General features: G+C 37.5%; 1 protein-coding gene across 1 annotated transcript; it reads left to right on the top strand.

The window, feature by feature from the left end:
* The first annotated feature begins 2551 nt into the window (after positions 1–2551).
* PENK (proenkephalin) lies at positions 2552–13801 on the top strand. Its single transcript, XM_075213546.1, has 3 exons — positions 2552–2892; positions 3180–3320; positions 12867–13801. Exons 1-3 carry the CDS (start codon positions 2887–2889, stop codon positions 13509–13511), a joined length of 792 nt encoding a protein of 263 aa, XP_075069647.1. The 5' UTR covers positions 2552–2886; the 3' UTR covers positions 13512–13801.
* The last annotated feature ends 8644 nt before the right edge of the window (positions 13802–22445 follow it).

Genomic DNA, 22445 nt, shown 5'->3' with positions numbered 1-22445 from the left:
TACAAACCTCCTAGCAGTAATTCTCTTGAAGAAAACTGTAGGCAGCTTCCTTGTCTGAAATAGCTGGTAATGGAGAGCAGCAGACTGCACTTACATTTACAGCAGCTTGACCGTAAATCCATTGTCAAACATTTGCAGGTACTGGTGCTCTCACTAAACATATATACTTATGAGTTTTAAAAGTATCTATTTTACCATCTACTTGTTTTTTCAACATATCTGTCATTTATTTATTATGCAAAACTGGAATTGTTACTGGTATGAGCCTGGCAGTTTTGTTTTTGTATCTTCTCAAATAGAATTTTACACCAGGGCTCTTAGCTCACATCCTCAAGTAACATCATTATGTCTTCTATTAACTATTCTCGTAACTTAATTCAAGGAAAATTCATCTTTATTATTTGATCAATATTTATCTCACCTATTCCCATAAAGGAAAACCCTCAAATCATATTGTTGTGAGTACTTCAAACCTTGAGTTTCAAAATCTTTGTGTTATACCTTTTACATAATAAGGCTGTAATTGATTACAACGTTAAAGGCAAGAAATGTCATTGTGTCACAATACACATACACACTCCAATTACAATATTAACACACTAATTATGTCTATAAAAAAATGTAAGACAATTCTTTTACGGCCAAATGGCATAGCGCATCACATTTACCATTGCTTCACCCATTTTTGCAGTCAGTACTTAGTTAGTTTCCTACCTTGTAGTCATCCCACCTAGGCTTTTGCACAGCCTGGAATGACCAGCGTGGTAATGCCCACTAGGCAGCATGTACAGCCATGGCTTTTGGAGAGCCTGAGAAGGGGGGGGAGGGGCAGTTAGACGCCATTGTGAATTATCTTGGCAGCCCTTACAAGGGGCAGAGGGGAAAGTGCATTGGTACCGGCGGGAGGGGGGGGGGGATTGTGTTAAAAGGAATGATGGTGGATGTGTTACTTCAGACATAAGGGGGAAATGTGTTATTAAAGATGTGAGGGTGGATGTGTTGGGGGTGTTACTACAGAAGCTATGGGGTATATGTGTTACTAGAGAGGTGAGTGAGGCACAATGTGTCACATTGGAGAAGCATGGCTCACTCCCTATGTGATGTGACCATAGTCACTACATTGGGTGGCCATGAACCCTCTTGTGGGGCACCACTGATTCACACACTGCAACTCTCAAATCAACCTCTGAACTAAAAAGATTGTGCATCCCTGATTTACATAAAGCAAAGTATCTTGTACTGAAAACAAAGTACATCTGTACAGTAACAAAAAGGTATCACACAGTAAAGGTAAACTGTACATTTTCTTTATGGTAAGTCACTTTCTTTCTATCTTTCTTAGTGGAACGACACCGTATTATTTACTAAATATTTCGCCAACAAGCTCACAGTGGTTATATTGCTACCACATAGCACTGGAGTTATTGGTTGTTTTACAACCAGGGTATTGTCTGTGTGGAGTTTACATGTTCCCCTGTGTTTGTGGGGGCTTCCTTTGAGTGCTCTGGTTTCCTCCCACGCTCCAATGACATACTGGAAAGTTAATTGGCTTCTGATGAAATAACCCACCTGTGACCGCGGGGCCATGTGGAATAGATTGTAAGCTCCATTGGGGCAGGGATGATGTGACTGATTCAAATATTATCTGTATATTGCAGAGTACTATATGTAGGTGCTATAGAAAAAGCTTTAGAAACACATTGATCTCTACACATGTTGGAATTGGGACACACTCCCAAAATAACACATTTGATAGACAACAATATTTGATCCATGTGTATCAAAACACTTTTTTCGATACAGAAAAAAAAATGTTTTGCTCATGTTTGTTTTCATTTAAGCATTGTCCGAAAATACCATTTTCTCTGAATAGAGTTTGTATTACATGGAAAAATAGGATTTCGACATTGATTAAACTTTTAATTGTTCCAATGTAATAAAATCTAAACTCATCCACTATAAACCTCATGAATCTGTAATGCTGTTCGGTGGTATTCGATTTTATCATCAATATCTGGGAGTTCTGCATGTTTTTCCTTAGTGTTCAGCTATTGTATGAAGAAGGTGTTCGGTGCCCTCTAGAGGACAAATAGATTCGAGTATATTGTAGCTTCGCGTTGAGTAAGATCCCATTCTTAAAATACATACAAAAAAACATACAAAATAAATGCAAAGTAAAAGATGGTGCAGTATCTAAAACTTTTAACATCTCTACTCAAAATGACCCCACTGAATGTGAGCTTTAATTAATTTGATGTATTGGGAAGCTGCAAATCAAATGACGATTATTGTATTTGGAGACTCTTTAGTGACTATTAAAATTAGACTCTCAATATATATCAATACTTTAACCCCACATCTTTAAGTAACAAGTATTTAGACTTAGTCCTCACCCAGCAGTCGTGAGCAGGATCATGACTGTGCTTACTTGTAAGGTATGAAACAGTGACCGTGAATCTGCAAAGAGGTTTCGTAGGAGTTACGTCAGATGGAGCCTACAGGCTATTGGGGGAAGCTGTCTTCTCTCTTTTTTTTAACTAATTATAAAGTAGCCCAGCTCTGTGATTTTGCTAACAAGCCTCCAATCACTCTCGTCCATTGAAGGATACTGAGAGCTGGAGAGACTAATACTTCTCTCTCCCTGCCCTCTCTCTTCACTCTTTTACTCACATTTAAAAGTAGACGAAGCAACTGCAAGTCTTCCTCGGGCTTGTGCTGAAAGATACCACTGGTGGGCTACTCCTTTTCTCTGCTTCTCCCCGAGCCAAAGTTTCTCTAGAGACCCAAATTAATTTGCTTCACTATAAATATTTTGTTGCTCAATCTGATATAGCATTATACATTGAAACAGCTGTGGATCATCTCCCGCAACGCTAACACGGAGCCATGCATGTGAGTAACGTTATACTTGGTGGGTTTACCTGGTGGTCAGCATTGTAACGTAATAGTTGCAGGTTTAAGTTAGGTGTTAGTTGACGAATAGAAGTCTGCCGTATCGGATAGTGCACACTAAAGCAATGCTTTAGTACAGCTAATGATTGATCTGTTTCTTTATTGAAGGGTTTATCATTCATTTAGCTTTTACAAGGCTTCTGCCAACACGTATAAGTTGTATGTTTATTTTAAACTTAGTGGAATATACTCTAATGTAGATTTTTCTTTCCCATTCATTTTTACAGTCAATTGCGCTCGTTACTAGACCCTGCTGTTTAGTCCTTGCCATAACCACGTATCTTTTTGTGGCAATTCGAGCAGACTGCAGCAAGGACTGCGCTTCGTGCGCTTACCATATGGGACAAGGAACTGAAATCAACTCTTTGGTAAGTTAGCAACATAATTCTTATATATAATACTGTAAGGCAGAGTACTTTGGGAGTATAGAGAAATACTATTGCAACTTGTGTGCAAACCTTATCGCGGACCTCAGTTCAGCACCTTGGAGAGCGTTATTGCGCAAACCTTATGGCGGACATCAGTTCAGCACCTTGGAGAGCGTTATTGCGCACGCCCATTTGTATTGTATGACAGTGGAGGATAAGAAATTTGTAGTATAGAGATAATTATTTTTAGTTGCATACGACGTGGATAGAGCACTGTCACTTTCAAATCACCTGATTCATAACATGTTACTTGTAAAATGCTTCCTGTATTTTTCAATTCAAAGAGATGATTAGTTAATGCGAGCAGTAAGTAAGGCAGTGGACAATGCATTGCGCACTCTTTTTGTGATTCGTTATTGAAACGAGGTGAGAGCTGCTTGTAGATCTGGTGACAAAAGTCTCTAAACTCTCTATAAATGTAATTACTGTATGAATTAGTGAATCTGCATTTCAGTTAATGGGAGACATTATAGGATAATGATAACTTAAGGAAGGCTCAGATTGAGGAGAGAGACAAATATAGTAATACAATATGACGCTGACGGCAATGTGTTTGGCAAGTTTCATTATTCTTGTTTGCCAAAAATATAAAGATAGTGGAACATGAAAATGAATTGCTCAGTTGCAACGTGCAGATAACACACGGCACAATATATAAATGGATATTCCATAGCAGAAACACTCTGTGACTGTGATGACCTATATAAATGTGGGTATATATTATGTTATGATTCACAATATTACTCCACTGATATTATGATATATGTAGTTAATTACTTAAAGTAAACTGATATATTTGAATAACAAAATACAAGCCATTCAAATGTATGCAGTTAAATTCACAACTGTATCATAAATAAGAATATAGTATCATTACATATTAACAAGATTTACAAACATTATACAACTTTTGTAAAGTTTATTATTTTGTATTATTACCATGATTTTATATATATATATATATATATATATATATATATATATATATACACACATATTTAATTTCAAGTTTAACATCCACTATTTTTAAACCAGTCATGGAATTTTAAGCCAAGTGTAATAAAAATATCCAAATAAAATACTCCAGCAGAAACATTAAAGCTACTACAGTGCATTTGTCAATTGCTCCAACAATATTCTAGATGAGGCTTCATGATAGTAAGCACATATCTTCCTTCAGTTAGCCCAAAGAACATTTTATTAGCTCCCCAATTGTAAAGCACTACGGAATTTGCTGGCGCTATATAAATAAATGATGATGATGATAAGAGACACAGAAAAAGGTGTTCATTCTTATTAAGTAATGTTACCACAGTAGAAGTAAATTTGTCATAGAGTATTTTTTAAAAGTAAATTCTTAAAGGAACATTTGATATTGAATGCAGAGCTCACACCAAAATAGCATATGTTTGTATTGCCATTGCATAGATCATTTATCAAGGTAATCAATAGATTGATGCTTCATTTGCACAGAGTAATGTCAGTTTTTCAAAAGAATATATGTAAAGATATAAAAAGCAATATATGTACTTTCTGAACTGGTGACCAGGTCACAATGTGTGCACCCTATCCTGAATCTGTCAGGGAGGTATTTTGCAATTTATAAATAAACAGTTACTTTGTTTCAGGGTCTTTATGAATTTGTTTTGGTGTTTATGATCCAAAAATCAAGGTGTTTTATTAATAATAATAACCTGGTCCACAGATTGATACACTACTAGGAGGTGTATAACTTCTGTTTTTTACTTCTCTAATAGGCAGATTTGCCCTGCAGTAATAGAAATGTGTAATCCCTGATAACAGTTTTCTCTTCCTGCAATATGCTTTGTTGGGCTGTCACTGAATGGGCACAAACAGTTTGACTGAGTAGTAGTAGAGATTATTCTCAATTAACATTAACATACATCATGTTTTGTTTTAAGCATTCTAAGTTGTAACAAGAATATTTACATCATTTTAAAGAATAGAATGCACATTACGTGGAGAGTTATATATTATAATGTAAAATGACTGGATCACAAATTAGAATTGGGATGTCTCCCCACATTTTAGGGGTTCACAGATTGAAAGCTATTCAGAGCATTTATCTATATTCCAGTTAGGTATGAATCCTTCTCACTTACTTTATTAAACTTGCTTTATGTGAGCATCTGTATTCAATTAAAATGATTGTGCACATATGAATAAAAGTATATGTATGCATGCATACATTTATTTACTATGTAAATAAAAGTATACATACAAAGCCATACCTTGTACTGGGTGCTTGTAGATATAAAGAACAAGACGTATTAATCCAAAAGAATAAACATGTAAGACACAGATAGACAATTCCCTGTGACTGACAAACACAATTAAAATGAATATTTAGTTTTCTGGAACATTCCAATTATTCCAGGTCAATGAATAGTGCATTTCATTTACGTTAAATTAATGGACCACAGTTGAATCGCTGCAATATTATACCATATATTCATCAAGTTGGTGATAATATCTCACATTGGACAGTATAATTGCATACCATATTGCCATATGGGGATCATTCATCAGTGTCTAAAATTGCTCATCGTCTGATGAGTCAGCATTGCAAAATACCATAATGGTATAACCCCATGAGATTACATCACTGGTTTGAGTAATGTATCCCTGAATGCCTTAGCTAATGGATGATATGCTTCTGCGTTATCTTATAGCACACATGCTAAATTTTACTTATATCGCTTACTAAGGGAAGGTGCAGTACAAAAATATTTACGTTCAATAGTTCTTCAACTTCACAATTATACTCTTTAACATTCGATAATTAGATTTGGTTTACATATCACTCACAATTGTATATCTATGGCTCTTTAGTAATAGACAACATACCTATAATACACATTGCCAGCTTTGCCATATAATACTACAAATGTATTTTTGCAAATGGAGTTTATTGCATTGACCGACGTCATGTGATAGAATGCTAATTATGGTAAACTTGGAAAGCCCAAACTATTTCAAGCTAAACTAATCAAGATCTCTCAGAAGATAACCCACTTTTACCCCTTAATCATTGACTATGACACATCATTTACTAAAATAACCTAACTATATTTAAAACACACACAAAGTCAGGATAACCCATTTCACAGCAGATATATTGGCTAACCCATAAGAATACATTATTCAAGAGGTTAGTTAATTGATAATAAATGTTATAACTGCCTTACCAGCCTTGAAATAAAATCTATATTATTTACTGGCATTCCCTTATCTTCCTTGAATACAGCCAGATGCTTTTAACGACATGAAAACAAATTATGTCAATAACAATATAATTATTTCCTAAATAAGTTATACTGTATTAACAGCTAGCAACAATTCTATCTCTTTTGCAATACAACACTGTTTATAGCACAGAAGTAAATGTTAATACTATAATAGACCGTGAGATATATTGTTAACATATAAAGTACATCTAACATAATGTATACAATCCTGTAAATATACATCACAGATTTGCACTTTTTTAAATGGCTGTTTGTTATAGGCATCAGGAACAAGATAGATATTGATAGTAGATATAATACTTATCAAAAACATATGGGAATACTACACTATATAGATGGAGCACCTTTTATTGTAGTATTTGCTTTATGCTGCTCACCAATTAGAATATTGCATCTTTTACAATGAGAAGAAATGGTTATAGACACATGACATCTGTGAGATGTGAGCCACAGTCTGCTCCATCTGTATCTCATACTGATGTCATGCTGACACAGTAGAAACTTTGCTACTACTGATTATGGCTTTTGAAACAGTGAGCTCTAATAACAATTGCATATATATTTATATTATTATTCACTTTAAGTTGCACTTCCCATATAATAATCAGCAAAAGATTTAGTATCGCTCAGATTCCTGTTTATGGGCAATAACCCCATAGAATCATTTCTATGGGCGTCTAGTGTACAAAAATTCACATAATGTATTTCCATTTTATAGCAATATTGCATCCTAGCAATAATTTTCCTCATGAAGGCAGCTTGCTGGTCGTCCAAGCTTCCAAGCATCTTAACTGAAAGTGCTAAATGGTCTGCAACAAACTGAGTAGGTTTAGCCATTGGGAGTTGTGAATATGATAAAGTGCTATTGACAGCTTCAAGGCCATTAGCTGATGAACCAACTTGGACAGTCATAGATCAGGGACTTAATGACACGTAAAAATAAAAGACATTTTCTGAAATGTAATGGGGTCAACCAAAATTTTAGACTGCGTAGAGATGGAAACTCTTTCAGAAGGCTTGGCTAGATTCTTAATAATAATAATAATAATAATAGAGGGAAGTGGTTTTTTTTTATTATTTTCCCCAAATACAAATGTGTGTTAATGTTATGCATTTACCACATGTTCTTAAAGCCTATTAAATGCTCTTTGATGGTGTCCAAAAAAGATATAAGTGAATGGCCCAGTACATACACACTTTCTGACACAAAATTGCTCTTTGTTAAATTCAATGTTATTGGCAACATTCAGAAGAGTTTTTACTCATTATAACACAATGGAGTTTTATGGAAGTGCTCATTAAGTTATGACTGCAATTGCCACCTGCTTGGAGACAGAAACTAACACAGTGCCTGTAATCACCAACTACCTAGAGCAAGGAACTAGCTCTGTACCAGCAATTACCAGCTGCCTGGAGCCAGAAAATAGTACAGTGCTGTGGTCACCAGCTGCTGGGAGCCAGGAGCCAACATGGTGCCTGTAGTCATCAGCTCCGCAGAGCCAGGAACTAACGCTGTGTCTTTGGTTACCAGCTGCAAGGAACTGGCGATTTCTACATGGTTAACAAAGCCAGGAACTAATGTTGTACCTACAATTACCAACTGCCTCAAGCCAGAAACTAACACAGTGCCGGTAATTACCAACTGCCCAGAGCCAGGAACAAAAGCTGTACCTGCAATTACCAACTGCCTGGAGCCAATAAGTAACACTGTACCTGTGATATTCACCTACCTGGAGCCTTGAGCTAGCACATTGCCTGTAATCACCAACTACTCAGAGTTAGGAATTAGTGCTGTGTTTTTGATTACCAACTACCTGCAGCCAGAAACAGGCATTGTACCAGTAATTACCAACTACCAGCAACTGGTGCTCTACTTGTCATTATCAACTGCCCAGAGCCAGGAACTAGAACAAAACCTGTATCCACCAACTGCCTGGAGCCAAGAATTAGCACAGTGGCTGTATCTATGAACATGTTTCAACCACCAACAGCTACAACTGTTATTCTACTACCTTTCATATCAAGGGGCTGATTCATGTGAGACGTACAACAGTTTGCTTAGCTATCTTGGTTGAAATAGCGCTGGGTATGCCCAAAAAGAGGACACTTGCACATGCTCCTATGCAGACTTTCATGATTTTGGCATTCTGCAGGCTGAGTACATCAAAGACGTGTTCACACAAATGTGGCTCAGGTAGACCTGCAGAAACATGCATATACACCTGTCAGGATGTGTACATTTTGTACCTTCTAAAGGGCAGGTGCAAGTATGAGCGATGATGATGACTTGTCATATAGACTCATTTGTTACTGAGGCAGTGGCGGAGATCAAGATGCGTATGGCTCTGCATATGGGCAGCAATACATTAATTTTTCATATTATTTTCTTAAAAGTAAGTTACTCCCATTTTGCATCTAACTCTGAATCAACCACAAGTTGTTTCCTTCACTTCCTTCTCTTCTTAGACTGTATCCTCACATGGACAGGGTAATCTTTATCTTCTATTTCCCTTAATGTACAGCCCTGAGTAAGATGTTGGGGCTTTATAAATAAAGTATAAAAAAATAATAGTACCCCATACTTCAGGGAAGCTAAGAAAATCATCAGTGCACTGGTTAGGGGCAGATCTAGGCAACTGCTCTACCCGGGGCGATTTTAGGGGAGGGGGGGGGGGGGATTTAGGCCCCACCCCCTTTCTAATTTCTAGGGCTGCCGGCGGCTGCACACTGTGCAGGTCCGCTCTGCAGTGGCAGTGTGCTGCCCCGCTGCTCTGACTGTGTTTAAAACACAATCAGAGCAGCCGGGCAGCACACTGTCAATGCTGAACGGACCTGCACAGTGTGCAGCCGCCGGCAGCAAGCCCCTGCTAGCCGGCGATTGCCACCCCCCCCCTGGATCCGCCACTGGCACTGGTATATGAACTAGCTTATCTGTGCATCCTGCATTCAATACAATTGTATCCAGAGAGCAGTAGAGCAGTTTCATATCTCAGAGTAATGGAAATAAACAACTCAGAAAAAAAACCTACATTCAGATGTCATGTACAAAGCAATACATTAACATTAACTGGAAGTGACAACTCCCTCCAATGTGCGCCCACTTACAAAATGTGTGTGAAAATAGCTTCTTGGTATATATTGATGTGCCTCTATGTAGGGACAAATGTTCCCCACAGAGGTCTTGTGAGTGATTAGCTTTCTGTACTTAAGCAATATCTGAAAGCCGTTTTTGACTTGCATAGTACTTTTATTAGTTTATGTACAGTGTTTAAATATAAAATAATTTAGTAAGTTATTACTAAAGCTCTAAAATTAAAAGACATAGAGTCATCAAGGTGCTCAACATAAAACAGCATAACCTCCTAAATATAATAATGGCTACACTCAATGGTAAACAAATTAAATAAAATGGATCTACGATGGCAAATTCAATGGCCTAGATAAGAGCCTCTGGGTAAAAGAAGTCAGTAGTCCAATAGCTGATATTCTGTTACAAAACATACAGATAAAAGCATATTCATTACTCCTCCTCAGCTCTAATCATCTTCTGGACATCTATATAGCTGTATTGAAGAACCGGTTGACCAGTTTATATCAACATATCCCAAAGGAGTTCAAGAAATAGTCCAAACCATGATGTTGAATGACAAGGTTGTATTTTATAGTTGGAAAAAAAATTCAGAAGAAATCTTGACTTACATGAATTAGAAGTCTGCTTAAGCTTGTAAAGCATCAGCACAGAGCTGCAGTCCATCTCACGGTTAAAATAGTATAGTAAGCAGTGATAACAGAAAGTTACTCATTCAGCGTTATTATTTTGCCTATGACACACTCACACTGAGCTCTGGCCGCTGATATGGAGCTTCTTACCTGCCTGCTGCTGCTCCTCTATATCAGTGATCGGATGGCACTGGGCTAAGATGTCACATCGCAGAGCTTGCGCTACCATTAGATGATCCTATGTGGTCGCCGATGTTTAGGAAGTGCCTAAATCACCTGAGTGACATCTTGTCACTCATTTGGTGTTTTTATTGTACCCATGGCACCTCTGCACTGGCCTCTGACATGGAAGAGCAGCAGCTCGCAGCTTCTTACCTATAAAGCTGCTGGCTGCAGTTCCTGCATGTCTGTGATACAATGGGAGAGTGACACCAGGCTGTGATGTCACAGCCCAGTACAATGCTTCCATTCTGAAGAACACAAGATGCCTCCCACCTGCTGAGGTAAAGGTATGGTGGTGGGTATGGGTGCAGAGCCCAAGGGTAGTGCAGCATCTGAGGAGGGGGCAGCACCTGATGGGATGGCAGCATCCAAAGTGAGGTCACATAGATCGCCCACGAAGCTTCGGCCACACCTACACAGCTCGGAACCAAACACCTGGTCTGACAGGAGCATCAGATTAACTTCCATAGCTAAAACATATATTATTTCATATCTTATGTTTGAATATCAATGGAGTATTTTTCTTTGAAACAAGCATCGTGATTGGATACCTGAGTGTGACTACCTTGCTGCCCAATTCAGGTTGTACTACACCCATAAGTATATGTATGTTGGCAGAGCTTCAGCTATACAGTCCAGCACATTTAATGCAGTTTGTAAGCACTAGATTGCTCCACTTGGTGCTCCATCTGCATAACCAACTTCAATTTCTCATTCTCCAAAGACCTAGTCAATTTCTGCCGGTCGCATCTCACTTATCCCCAGTGTGTTCACCAATCTCACTCTGTCCCCACCCAACCTTAAATTAACTTTTCTCTAATTCCACATTTACAGTTTTCACTCAACTTCTATTTACTTAGAAATCATTTTAATAAATAGACACATTTATGTCCTCCCCTGTGGAGGCGTTAGAAAACCCCTTTAGCCCCCATCACTCATCACTTTTCTTTAGCGTCAGATTATTTTTTTGTAAAGCTATTCCCTTTCTTTACTGCATAATGCTACTTTCCTTATCAACACACTCATTCTGGTAAGCAACCATTCATGTCACATAACAGAATATTCTGCATCTGCCATAAAGAGCTCCAAAGCTCTACTATTGCAACTCATAGAACAAGAAAGTGATTTGATGGGACCCCCAAATGGTCTCAGTTGCTGGAAACTGCTCCTGCAGTAGGATTCAGAATGCAGCTATTTGGTTTCGAATCTTCACTATTCTTTAGCCCAGCCAACCTGCCAATTTAATCAAGGCCACAACCTTTTCCTGCTTTCCTGCTTCAAATATATGACCAGCCTGGGAGACAAAAGGTTCCCCTTGCCCCACATCTTCCCTGAGAATTATTCCTAGCTGTAAAACTGATTCATCACTACTTAGTAGCACCTCAACAGAAAGAAATTGAGGCAGCACCTAGACACGAGGAAGGGTCAATATCATATGTAGACAATTCTTGCCTGAGTATTGTGAGAATTCATTACCGGAAAGCTGAAAACTGTCTCCTTTTTCCTTTGCTCATTTTGTGATATTAATGTTACTTCTAGCAGAGTCAAATTTCATCAGCACTATTCACCCATTTTGCCTGGAGTAAGTGTAGAGAAGCTGGACTAACAACAAGATTAATACTTGTCTCAAAGTTTGAATTAGCTATAATATTCTTCCTTTTTTAAAAGATGAATTAACTCTTCATTAAAAGCAGGATAATTAGAGAACAGATTAGCTCCAGGCTTATTCATTTCTTCAAAAAGAGGATGAAAAATAATTCATGAACAAAATCAATTTTAGAATAACATAAAAGTTTTGTTATTGGACACATACCCTGAGTTTAAACTTTATGATTTAATAAATCTTTCATCAAAAGAACATTTCACGTATGTGGAGATGTCAAGAAAGATTAAAATAGAAGATGTTCAGCATTAAAGTATTATTATTATATATGAAGTACCACCAATATGTGGCTAAATACCTAATAAACTAGCTTTTGTTATATTTTTGTTACCTTTCTCGGACCACTTTAATTGTACTAGACTGGTTTATGGAGATTTTTTAAATGTTCAATTGCATTGTAGAAAAAAATATAATTACTTAATTTTGATATCCATATATAATTTCAGTAATTTTATATATTGTGTCCTGTATGCTTTAGCAATGCTTATTTATATGTCTTGTGCAATTCACTTACTTGATAACTGACCTCTTCTGGTCTTGTGTAGTTTTGACATGTACGTGATAAGATGTTCTTCTTTTTTTTTTATTAAACGTAATGTGTTCTTGTTTTAGGTTTGCACATTGGAATGTGACGGAAAACTGCCAACTGCCAAAGCTTGGGGAACTTGCAAAGAGCTTCTGCAAACTGCCAAAGAAGACAATGCTCAGGAAGCTGAAAATAAGCTGGACGATGATAATCACTTAGTTGCCAAAAAGTATGGGGGTTTTATGAAAAGATATGGTGGCTTCATGAAAAAGAAAATGGATGAGCTATATCACGTTGAACCAGAAGAAGAATCCACTGGTAGAGAAATTCTTGCTAAGAAGTATGGAGGTTTCATGAAGAAAGAGTTTGATAGTGATACGTCAGACCTCCTACGGGAGCTTCTAGGTACTGGTGGAGATCCTGAATCTGGCGTTTACCATGACAACAACAGTGAGACACCAGGAGAGATGAATAAAAGATATGGGGGCTTCATGAGATTTAACAGAAGAAGTCCAGACACTGAAGATGAAGGGAGAGAGTTACAGAAGCGATACGGGGGCTTTATGAGAAGAGTAGGTAGGCCAGAATGGTGGCAGGACTACCAGAAAAGATATGGAGGATTCATGAGGCGCTTTGCAGATTCTCTTCTTCCTTCAGATGAAGATGGTGAAAGCTATTCCAAAGAAATTCCAGAAGTGGATAAAAGATATGGAGGATTTATGAGATTTTAACCCTCTTACCCCAATTATTGAAAAAGACTGCCTCATTGACCATATTTTATTGTAATGTGTTGCCTGCACTGTACAGTTTTTTACTGTCCTAGTTAACAATGCAACTTGTAATCTGTTATACCAGGCTCTGTGTTCTTTATAACTCAACTACAAAAATCTGTTTGTCACACTTAAGTTTATACTGTAGGTATTTTGCTGAAAATATTTTTGTTACTGTATTTTTTTTCTTTTGAACAGAATACATCTACCAATGCTTATTGTATATAAATAAATTGTTCATCTTATCGGCACAGTTTATGGTTTGTCATTTTTATCTCTACAGGTTATGATAACATTTTGCTCCATAGTCTAGGCCACAAGAGCTCCAGTTAGATAACTACAGCAAACTACTTTCCATTTCAAGCCAATTTCCAGTCTTGTCATTCACACTGAGTCCGGGTTTAGAGCTATACTTTGCCTTGATTAAAATAATGTGAATTCTGATTCGCTCCTTTCTCATTCTCTTTACATTAGATATTATATTAAATGCATCTAGATTATTTCAGTTAGGTTATTGAATTACAAGGGATTTACAATGATATAACAGACATCCTACTGGAACAAACAACAAGACTGAGCTCAGGAACTTTTTGGCCTAAAATAATTTTTTACTGCAATAGGAAATTCATAAAGTCTTAGAATGACAATGTTTTGTATTGGTTTGAAAATGTATTTGTGAACTAGTGAAATGAACTAAATCCTCATAAATCAATATTTTGTAGAGCAGGAAAAATAATTGCCTTATCTATAATTGTATGTTACAACAGCTCCGTATATTTGGAAAATCAAGAAGAATTAAGACGTTCCTCCCTCCCTGGACACATAAATATGCTTGTGATTATATAGCCTACATCCCAGGTCATTAGGGTTGATTTATTAACATGGTGTAACAGTACAATAACCAATGGCAACCAGTTTGCCTTCAGTAGTACTGAATTGAACTGATCACAGCTTATTGCTGATTGTTGATATTGAGTACTGTACCTTTACACCATTTAATGTAAATGACCCCACTAACATTAATCAATGAATACTCTGCCGTGTAAGCTGATCAAAAGATCCTCATTGTTATAAGATATATTGGAGACTTCATTATAGCTGCTAACAGTATTGCTGTTTTATTTATTATACTTTATAGGACGCCAACATGTTTTGCAACACTGTATAATTAGAAAACAATGTACAGGTACAGTGCCTGTCACAATTGAGCTTACAGTCTAATTTGTCTGCCATAGACACAGAAAAACACCCAGGCCCATCAGAAGCCCAGTAAGCTGCTGGGTTGTCTTTGGACATTTTGGAAAATCTGGGGCACCTGGAGAAAACCCAAGCGAATAGACAGAGCGAAATGCATCAATACAGCGATGCTAAGTACAGCGAGACTGTAGATTCGACGTAACACAGTATAAAATACAGATATTTCTTTCACTTGTATAAAAGATCCAGAGCTTTAAAAGTGTTTTCAATGTTTTGCTTTATTTCAAGTTTAACATGTATTCCAGTAACATGGTAAAGGGCTGTGAAAAATATGAATGGATTTTTGCTACTGATTTAATCTTTCAAGAGATTATGGTCATTATTTGTCAGAAACAGGAAACATTGTTTTGAAAAACTGGAGCTTATGCAAAGTGTTAGGGTAATATTCTGGTTATGGAAAAGATTAATGAAGCTTGACTGAAAGCAATTTATTAAATGCTACAATGGCTTGTTGCACAGAGAGATCATCTAGAGTCAATATATCATTTGCTGCTGTATAAATATTTCTAAACAATAACAATAAACAATACATGCAAAAATAATCTTTCTACTATTATCTAAAATATAAGTTATTATTATAACGCATACAAGGCTTTATTAAATCAGTTGAGCAATCCAGTGCTATCTTCAGAATACGTTAGCAGCATAAATGTCTACAATCCCGTTTGTTAGAAGTAAAAATAAAGATTCACAAATATTATAAGTTGATTATCATATACATTGTCCTGCTTTTAATTAATTGCAATATATAGATGCTCAGTTTAAAGAAATAAAAATGTAATGTAAATTGCACCCCCCCCCCCCCCCACACACACAAAAACTGGCAAAACCCAAGGATCCTTGGGACTGACATTCAGCCATTGGTACAACTAAAAAAGAAAATTACTATAAGATAATCATAACTGCAATGATCACAAAATGATAGTATGTTATTTGGTTAGATGCAGGTGACGGAATAATTATAGGATAAACTAAATATATATATATATATATATATATATATATATATTAGAGGTATAAAATAAATACTATACAATAGTAGAAATTAAACTAATGATCAAAGGTCATAGGAATGGGTATGAGGATCACAATGGTACAGTTGCAAGATAATCATAAAGCAGCGGAAATAAATAACAATTGTAAATGGAAAACAAACCACTGTGGAAGCCACATATTGGTGATGAAACATATTTGAATCTTTCCCAAAAAGGAATTGTACAGACACGGTTTTAAAATGTATTTAATTCATTTTTCTTTCTTCAACCATTAGTTTAATTTCTATTATTATATATTTACTCTATATAACTTATATATCTATCTAAATACCTCCCTTTAACGCCCAAAACTTTTTACTCCAAACCTTCCCCCACCACTGCCCCTCTGGCCTCTATTTCTCAATGCTCCTTTTTTCCCCCCTATCCATTTCTCCACTATCTCCATTCTGCTATAACCCCTCATTTTCTCACCTTCAATTGGTTCGCCACTTTATTGCATTCATAAGTCATTTTAATGTTAACATTCACCTTCCTCTACTCACAACTTTTACTCCGCCTTTTACTATTTAGTTTAACGTGCCCACAAGTGCCTTACTATCGACAACAATGCTGCAGATCCCTGGCTCCAGTGTAACTCCAGTTGTCAATCCACAGCACATCAAGGGACCTCTAACAGCGCTTCACAGCTGCACATGGATAACCTACTTCATGAAAGCAGAACGCTACTACCGGCTTATTGGCCAATTCCCAGTAATAAAGTCTAGAAGATGGTGCCAGGCTGTTAAAGAGCTTATAACTCAGCCCCTAATGTCCTTGAAAGATTTCTGATTTAAAAAGGGATTGTAGGAGATTGTCAGGCAAAATTCTATCCAATCCCCAGCACAAGTTGTAAATCTGTCTTATCACCAAACATAAGAACATAGTAACATAGTTGATGAGGTTGAAAAAAAGACACCAGTCCATCAAGTTCAACCTATTTTGGATCTCCTGCGATTCTGAACTTATATTTGAAATTGATCCAGAGTAAGCAACCGCCAATCTGTTTCAGATGTGAAAATCCCCCCAGACCCAATATTGCAGTCCTATTTATAACCTATATCCACTACTATCCTTCATTTTAATTAACGGTCGTATCCCTGGATACACTTTTCCGCTAAAAATTTGTCTAACCCTTTTTTAAACATATCTATTGAATCTGCCATCACAACCTTCCCTGGCAATGAACTCCGTATCTTGAGTGCCCTTACTGTAAAGAACCCCTTCCTTTGCTGGTTGTGAAATTTCCTCTCCTCTAACCTTAGGGGGTAACCGCGTGTCCTGTGTATAGTCCTTGGGGTGAAAAGTTCCCATGAAAGTTCTTTGTATTGACCCTTAATATATTTGTACATAGTAACCATATCTCCCCTTAGACGCATCTTTTATTAAGTAAACATGCCTAAACTGGCTAACCTTTCCTCATAACTTAATGACTCCATACCCTTTATCAATTTTGTCGCCCTTCTCTGAACCCTTTCTAGTTCCAGAATATCTTTTTTATAGAGTGGTGCCCAGAACTGTACTGCATATTCAAGATAAGGTCTTACCAACGATTTATACAGTGGCAAAATGACACTATTGCATCTATGCCCCTTTTTATGCATGCCAATACTTTGTTTGGCCTTGCAGCTGCTGCTTGACATTGAGCACTATTGCCAAGTATACTGTCCACGAGCACTCCCAAATCCTTTTCCATTATAGATTCTCCTAAGTTATTTCCATTTAATTTATAGATTGCGTTCTTGTTTTTGATCCCTAAATGCATAACCTTACATTTATCTATGTTAAACCTTACATTCCATTTGGCCACCCAATGCTCCAGTTTATTTAAGTCCCTCTGTAGAGAAGCTACATCTTGCTCTGATTTTATTACCTTACAGATTTTAGTGTCATCTGCAAAAATAGAAACTTTACTCTCTAAACCATCACCAAGCTCATTAATAAATATATTAAAAAGGAGTGGCCCCAGCACGGAACCTTGAGGTACTCCACTTAAAACTTTTGACCAATTAGAAAATGTTCCATTTATCACAACTCTCTGTTCCCTATTCTCTAACTAGTTTTCGATCCAAGTACAAATGTTGATTCCTAGACCCAGTTCCCTTATTTTGTAAACCAACCTCTTGTGTGGCACTGTATCAATTGTAAAACATCATTGTATTAATCTTCCCACCCACCCTGTATGTCATTCGCCCACTCACTATTTTCATCTTCCTTTCCCTGCCCTTTCTTATCTTTTAGACTAGAGCATGCAGGCAGACGAGTGAGGCTGTCAGTCTCTGTAGTGATGTTGCTCTTTATCTCAGTGACTGAGAGCATGGTGCTGTGTTGTGACATCACCTCACAGTGCCTGGCTATCAGTCTGTCACTGACTGTGGAGCAGCAGCATGTTGTGTACGATCACATGATCAGCGACTCACATTTCTACCTGCTCTACAAGATTTTAAATAATAATTAAACACACCCTCTCTGCCAATGTGGAAGATGGGGGTATTTAATATAATTCTATAGGACAGCCTATGTTCAGTGAGGTGTAACCCTAGGGAGCATAAAAACACCGAACAAGCAACATTATGGGGGGAATCCAATTCTGTGCGATGTGCCGCTGAAGGCCTCCAGAACGGTCCATGAGGTGCGCACAAAATGAGCAGAGATTTTTTTTACCATAATAAACAGTAATGTGTGCAAATCCAGGAGAATTGAATTCCCCCTTATGTTACAGATTTATAGCTTTAGGTGCCACCCAACCAGTGGCGGATCCAGGGGGGGAATCGCCCCGATTGCCCTTCCTAGCAGACACTTGCTGCTGACGGCTGCACAGTATGTGCAGGTCCGTCCAGCCGTGACAGGCAGGGACAGTGTGCTGCCCGGCTGCTCTGACTGTGTTTAAAACACAATCAGAGCAGCCAGGCAGCACACTGTCCCTGCCTGTCATGGCTGGACGGACCTGCACATAGTGTGCAGCCGTCAGCGCAACCTAAGTTGTTAGAAAGGGGCGGGGCCTAAATCCCCCCCCCCCTATCTCGCTCCGGGTACAGCATTTTTCTAGATCCGCCCCTGCACCCAACTCTCTGAACTTTAAGCGGCTGTCTAGTTTTCCTAGTGGTAGAGAAGCCCATGTTTGTAAATGTTTTTATTACATTATTCATTATATATTGTATATATAACAAATACTGAACATGGGAATCGGGATGTCAGTACATTTTCACTACTGAGATAGAACAGAAGGTATTCACATATCCTATATGCTGAACAACATTTTTATACTCCATTGACTTTTTAAAATCAGGGCAGTTTGGGAAAACCAGGAATGTTAAAAGGTATGCTCCAGTTTTTAAGAAACAGCGTAATCACACAAAACCATGAAGATTTAATCTATACTGAAGGGATTGTAGGTAGAGTTTTAGCTTCATTTTTAAATATAAACAATGTTATATCTGTTTCGCAACTATTCACTTAACCTACAATGTAAACATAATAAAATGACAGCATTAATCTAAAAAATTACAGCAAAATGCACAACTTCTTTATTCCAAATATAGGATACTTATTATCAATCGGATATTACAATTCTAGTACTTAGGAATACCATTATGTAATCCTGTAATGTGTTATTTACATTAAAGAGTAAATGTATAAGAGCAGAACAGCTTTAATGAAATTACGCATTACAATAAGCGATGCTATCACAACATAACGAAAACATCTACAAAGCTACGTAGATTTGAATTTGGGATTCAAAATTAAGCATGTTAAATATGTAATTTTTGAGAATAAAATGACTAGCATTTTTATATTTTATTACAATTAATCTATTATTTCTTGACTGTGGTAGTTGACGAGCACTTGTAACATTTCCTAAAGCTTGTTGCCTGATTTGGATATATTTTGTTATTTTAAACAGCACAGTAAATGCTGTACTGTGTAAGCCAGCAACATATAGCATAAAGCAACACAATAATTGTTTATCCACTGTATGACCATATCATCTGCTTTTACACCACTATCAAGGATTTGTGCAGCAGGATCCTGTCTTTTACAAACTAGCAATTTTTATGATGTGGGGATTTTTTGAATGATGGACATCTGCATGTTATATGAACTGCATGTTAATTTACTAAGAGCTACAATAGATACAAGGATATACGCCAACCCAGACAGATTGTGAGGTGATGCAATCATTAAAAACATTTTCAAAAGATACCTCAGGAGCAAATTAAAAAAATATATTTAGTCACAAAATAAATATTTAAGCAAATACAAAAACTTTTATATACTCTCCCCCAATTTCTTCAAAATAATATATTTAACATAATTTTATGTCATCTTCTAAAGAATACTTAAGATTGTTGCCCTGTATCCTTCACTTCTTTCCCTAATGTTGTCACACTTGGGCCAATCTCCACTGCTCGATGCAGGAATAGAGGTCAGGGATCATCATTCAATGTTACTACATATGTAGGTAACCAAATCATCCAAAATGTTAAGTTTTTGCTGTTCTGTGTTGTTTTTGCTGCCCTGTTGTTTCAGATATCCAGTCCAGATCTTGCTGAATGTCAGAGTGTTGTGTTTCTGTTGCTGAGCAACCTTACTCAACCAGCTTCCTGAGCTGCTCATGAGGATTCCAACTTGCAGCTAAACAGTCAACAATTTCTGCTCCCATGATTTCTACACCGCAGCTAGTTGGTCAGGACTATTTACCTAGACTAGTTCCTCCCTCTTTCTCCTATGAAGATTGGTATATCTTCTGCTGCTGGTTCACTTTGTTGGACCTTGACTTTGTTTACTGGACCTTGCTGTTGGTTCTCTGCCTACCCTTGAGCTCCCGGCCTGTTTATTGACTTTGTGTACCTCTCCTGTCCTCTGTCCCTGCTTGCCAATTAACCATTCTCTTTCATGTCCTGTTTGTCTTGTTCTAGCTGTTTGTTGCTCCATAACTATGTGTCTCCCTGACTCTACTTCACTCACAACACTACATAGGCTCTGTATAGGAGTTATTAGTTGCTGATTGTGGGGTTCACGACACATAATCTGGTAGTTCATCTCTATGTCGAGCAGCACAATCAATTCCGGCTTTATTGCATTCTGCTATTGTGCTCACATTCAGGCTGTTAGAGAGCATCTGCCAACCATATTTTCCATGATGTCCAAAACTAGCATGTAGATGGCAGTTAGAAATGGCTGCATGTTAGATGAGCTCTATGTCCTATCATCCACATAATCATCTCCTCACAAATTAAAAACAGTTAAAATATTTGTGAAAGCAGTGAGAAATTACAGAGTAGTGCATCACACCAAGGATGGAGTTGTTTTGAATATTTACTGGAATACCATCTCAAATCAGCTGCTGGATGCAGTGAGTTGAACTATCATTGCTGTTGCCATCTCTGTACCTCCTTTGGTGATCTCTGCCGCCACTATTAAGACTTTGATCCTAATTTGTATCTGCTCTGCAGTACTGCTATGCTACCAGAGGTGGTGCTGTTTTGTCATTTCCACCTTGCCTGCATTACCTGCACCTGTTCCACTGGCTATTAGACCCTATCATACATTGCTTCTTGCAGTTCATCGTTGTTTAATGCTTCTGGTCCCTGTCAGTACTCCTATGTAAATGTACCTACTGTGCTCCTGATTATCTGACTTCTGCCTGTTCCATCACTTTGCACCGTTCCCTGTGACCCGAGACCCCAGCTTTGTTTTGACCTTGCTCCTGCCTAATCCCTGGTACCTTTGTCTGATTCCCCACTGGTCATCCAGTCTCTCTGTGCCAGCAGATCATTTCACCTGCCGGGTCTCCAGCTCACAAGTTTCCCAGCTTAACCAGGACATTCGGACTTGTTGTGCATGCAGATCACATCACCTGCCTGGTAACCAGAGTCTTCAGCTTCTTAGCCCTTTCTGGCAATCCAGAACTTGTGTTATCTGCCTTTTCATTTGATACATCTCAGTTTTACCTGTATGTTCCGTGTTTAAATAAATCCCAACACAACTCTCCATGGTTCTGTTACTGGGAACCCTAACTTCCACAAATAAGCCACAACTTCTGCTAACATCCAGAATGTGAGGGAAGTGGGATGACAGAAACCAAGAGAGGCGATTGTCACACATGGTGCACACTATCTCCATTGCTATTGTAATTGTGCTCATTATACTTCTCTTATAAACTGTGTGGACTCTAATTGCACTGGTGAGAGATGAGTTAGGAATGATGTTATGGGGTATAGGACTTGTTTGCGTGATTCATTAAGGAAAGTAAGGCAAAAAAAAGTAAGTTTTCTCCTGGACAAAACCATGTTATAGTGTAAGGGGTGCAAATTAGTTTATTATTTTGCACATAAGATAAATACTGGTTTTTTAATGGCTGTTTTTTCATGTAGCACACAAATACTTGATAGCTTTATTTGTACACTGAAATTTAAAGTTTATCTAGAACATGTCTTACCCCAACTATAAATCTGCCTCACATTTTAAATTTGCATTCCCCTCCAATTCAACATGATTTTGCCAAGGTGCAAAGTTACTCATTTTTTTGCTTTACTTTCCTAAATGAATCAGGCCCGTTATATTTAAATTACATCAGGTGGTATCATGTGGAAACAACATTACT

This window comes from Mixophyes fleayi, chromosome 5 (assembly GCF_038048845.1).
Source record: "Mixophyes fleayi isolate aMixFle1 chromosome 5, aMixFle1.hap1, whole genome shotgun sequence".
NCBI classification, from domain to species: Eukaryota; Metazoa; Chordata; class Amphibia; order Anura; family Limnodynastidae; genus Mixophyes; species Mixophyes fleayi.
The sequence above is the reverse complement of the archived record's forward strand: the minus strand, read 5'-3'. Positions and strand labels throughout refer to the sequence as shown.

Coding starts and splice junctions, on each gene's coding strand:
- PENK (XM_075213546.1), top strand. Junction 3,321..12,866: donor GAACTGAAATCAACTCTTTG/GTAAGTTAGCAA, acceptor TTCTTGTTTTAG/GTTTGCACATTGGAATGTGA.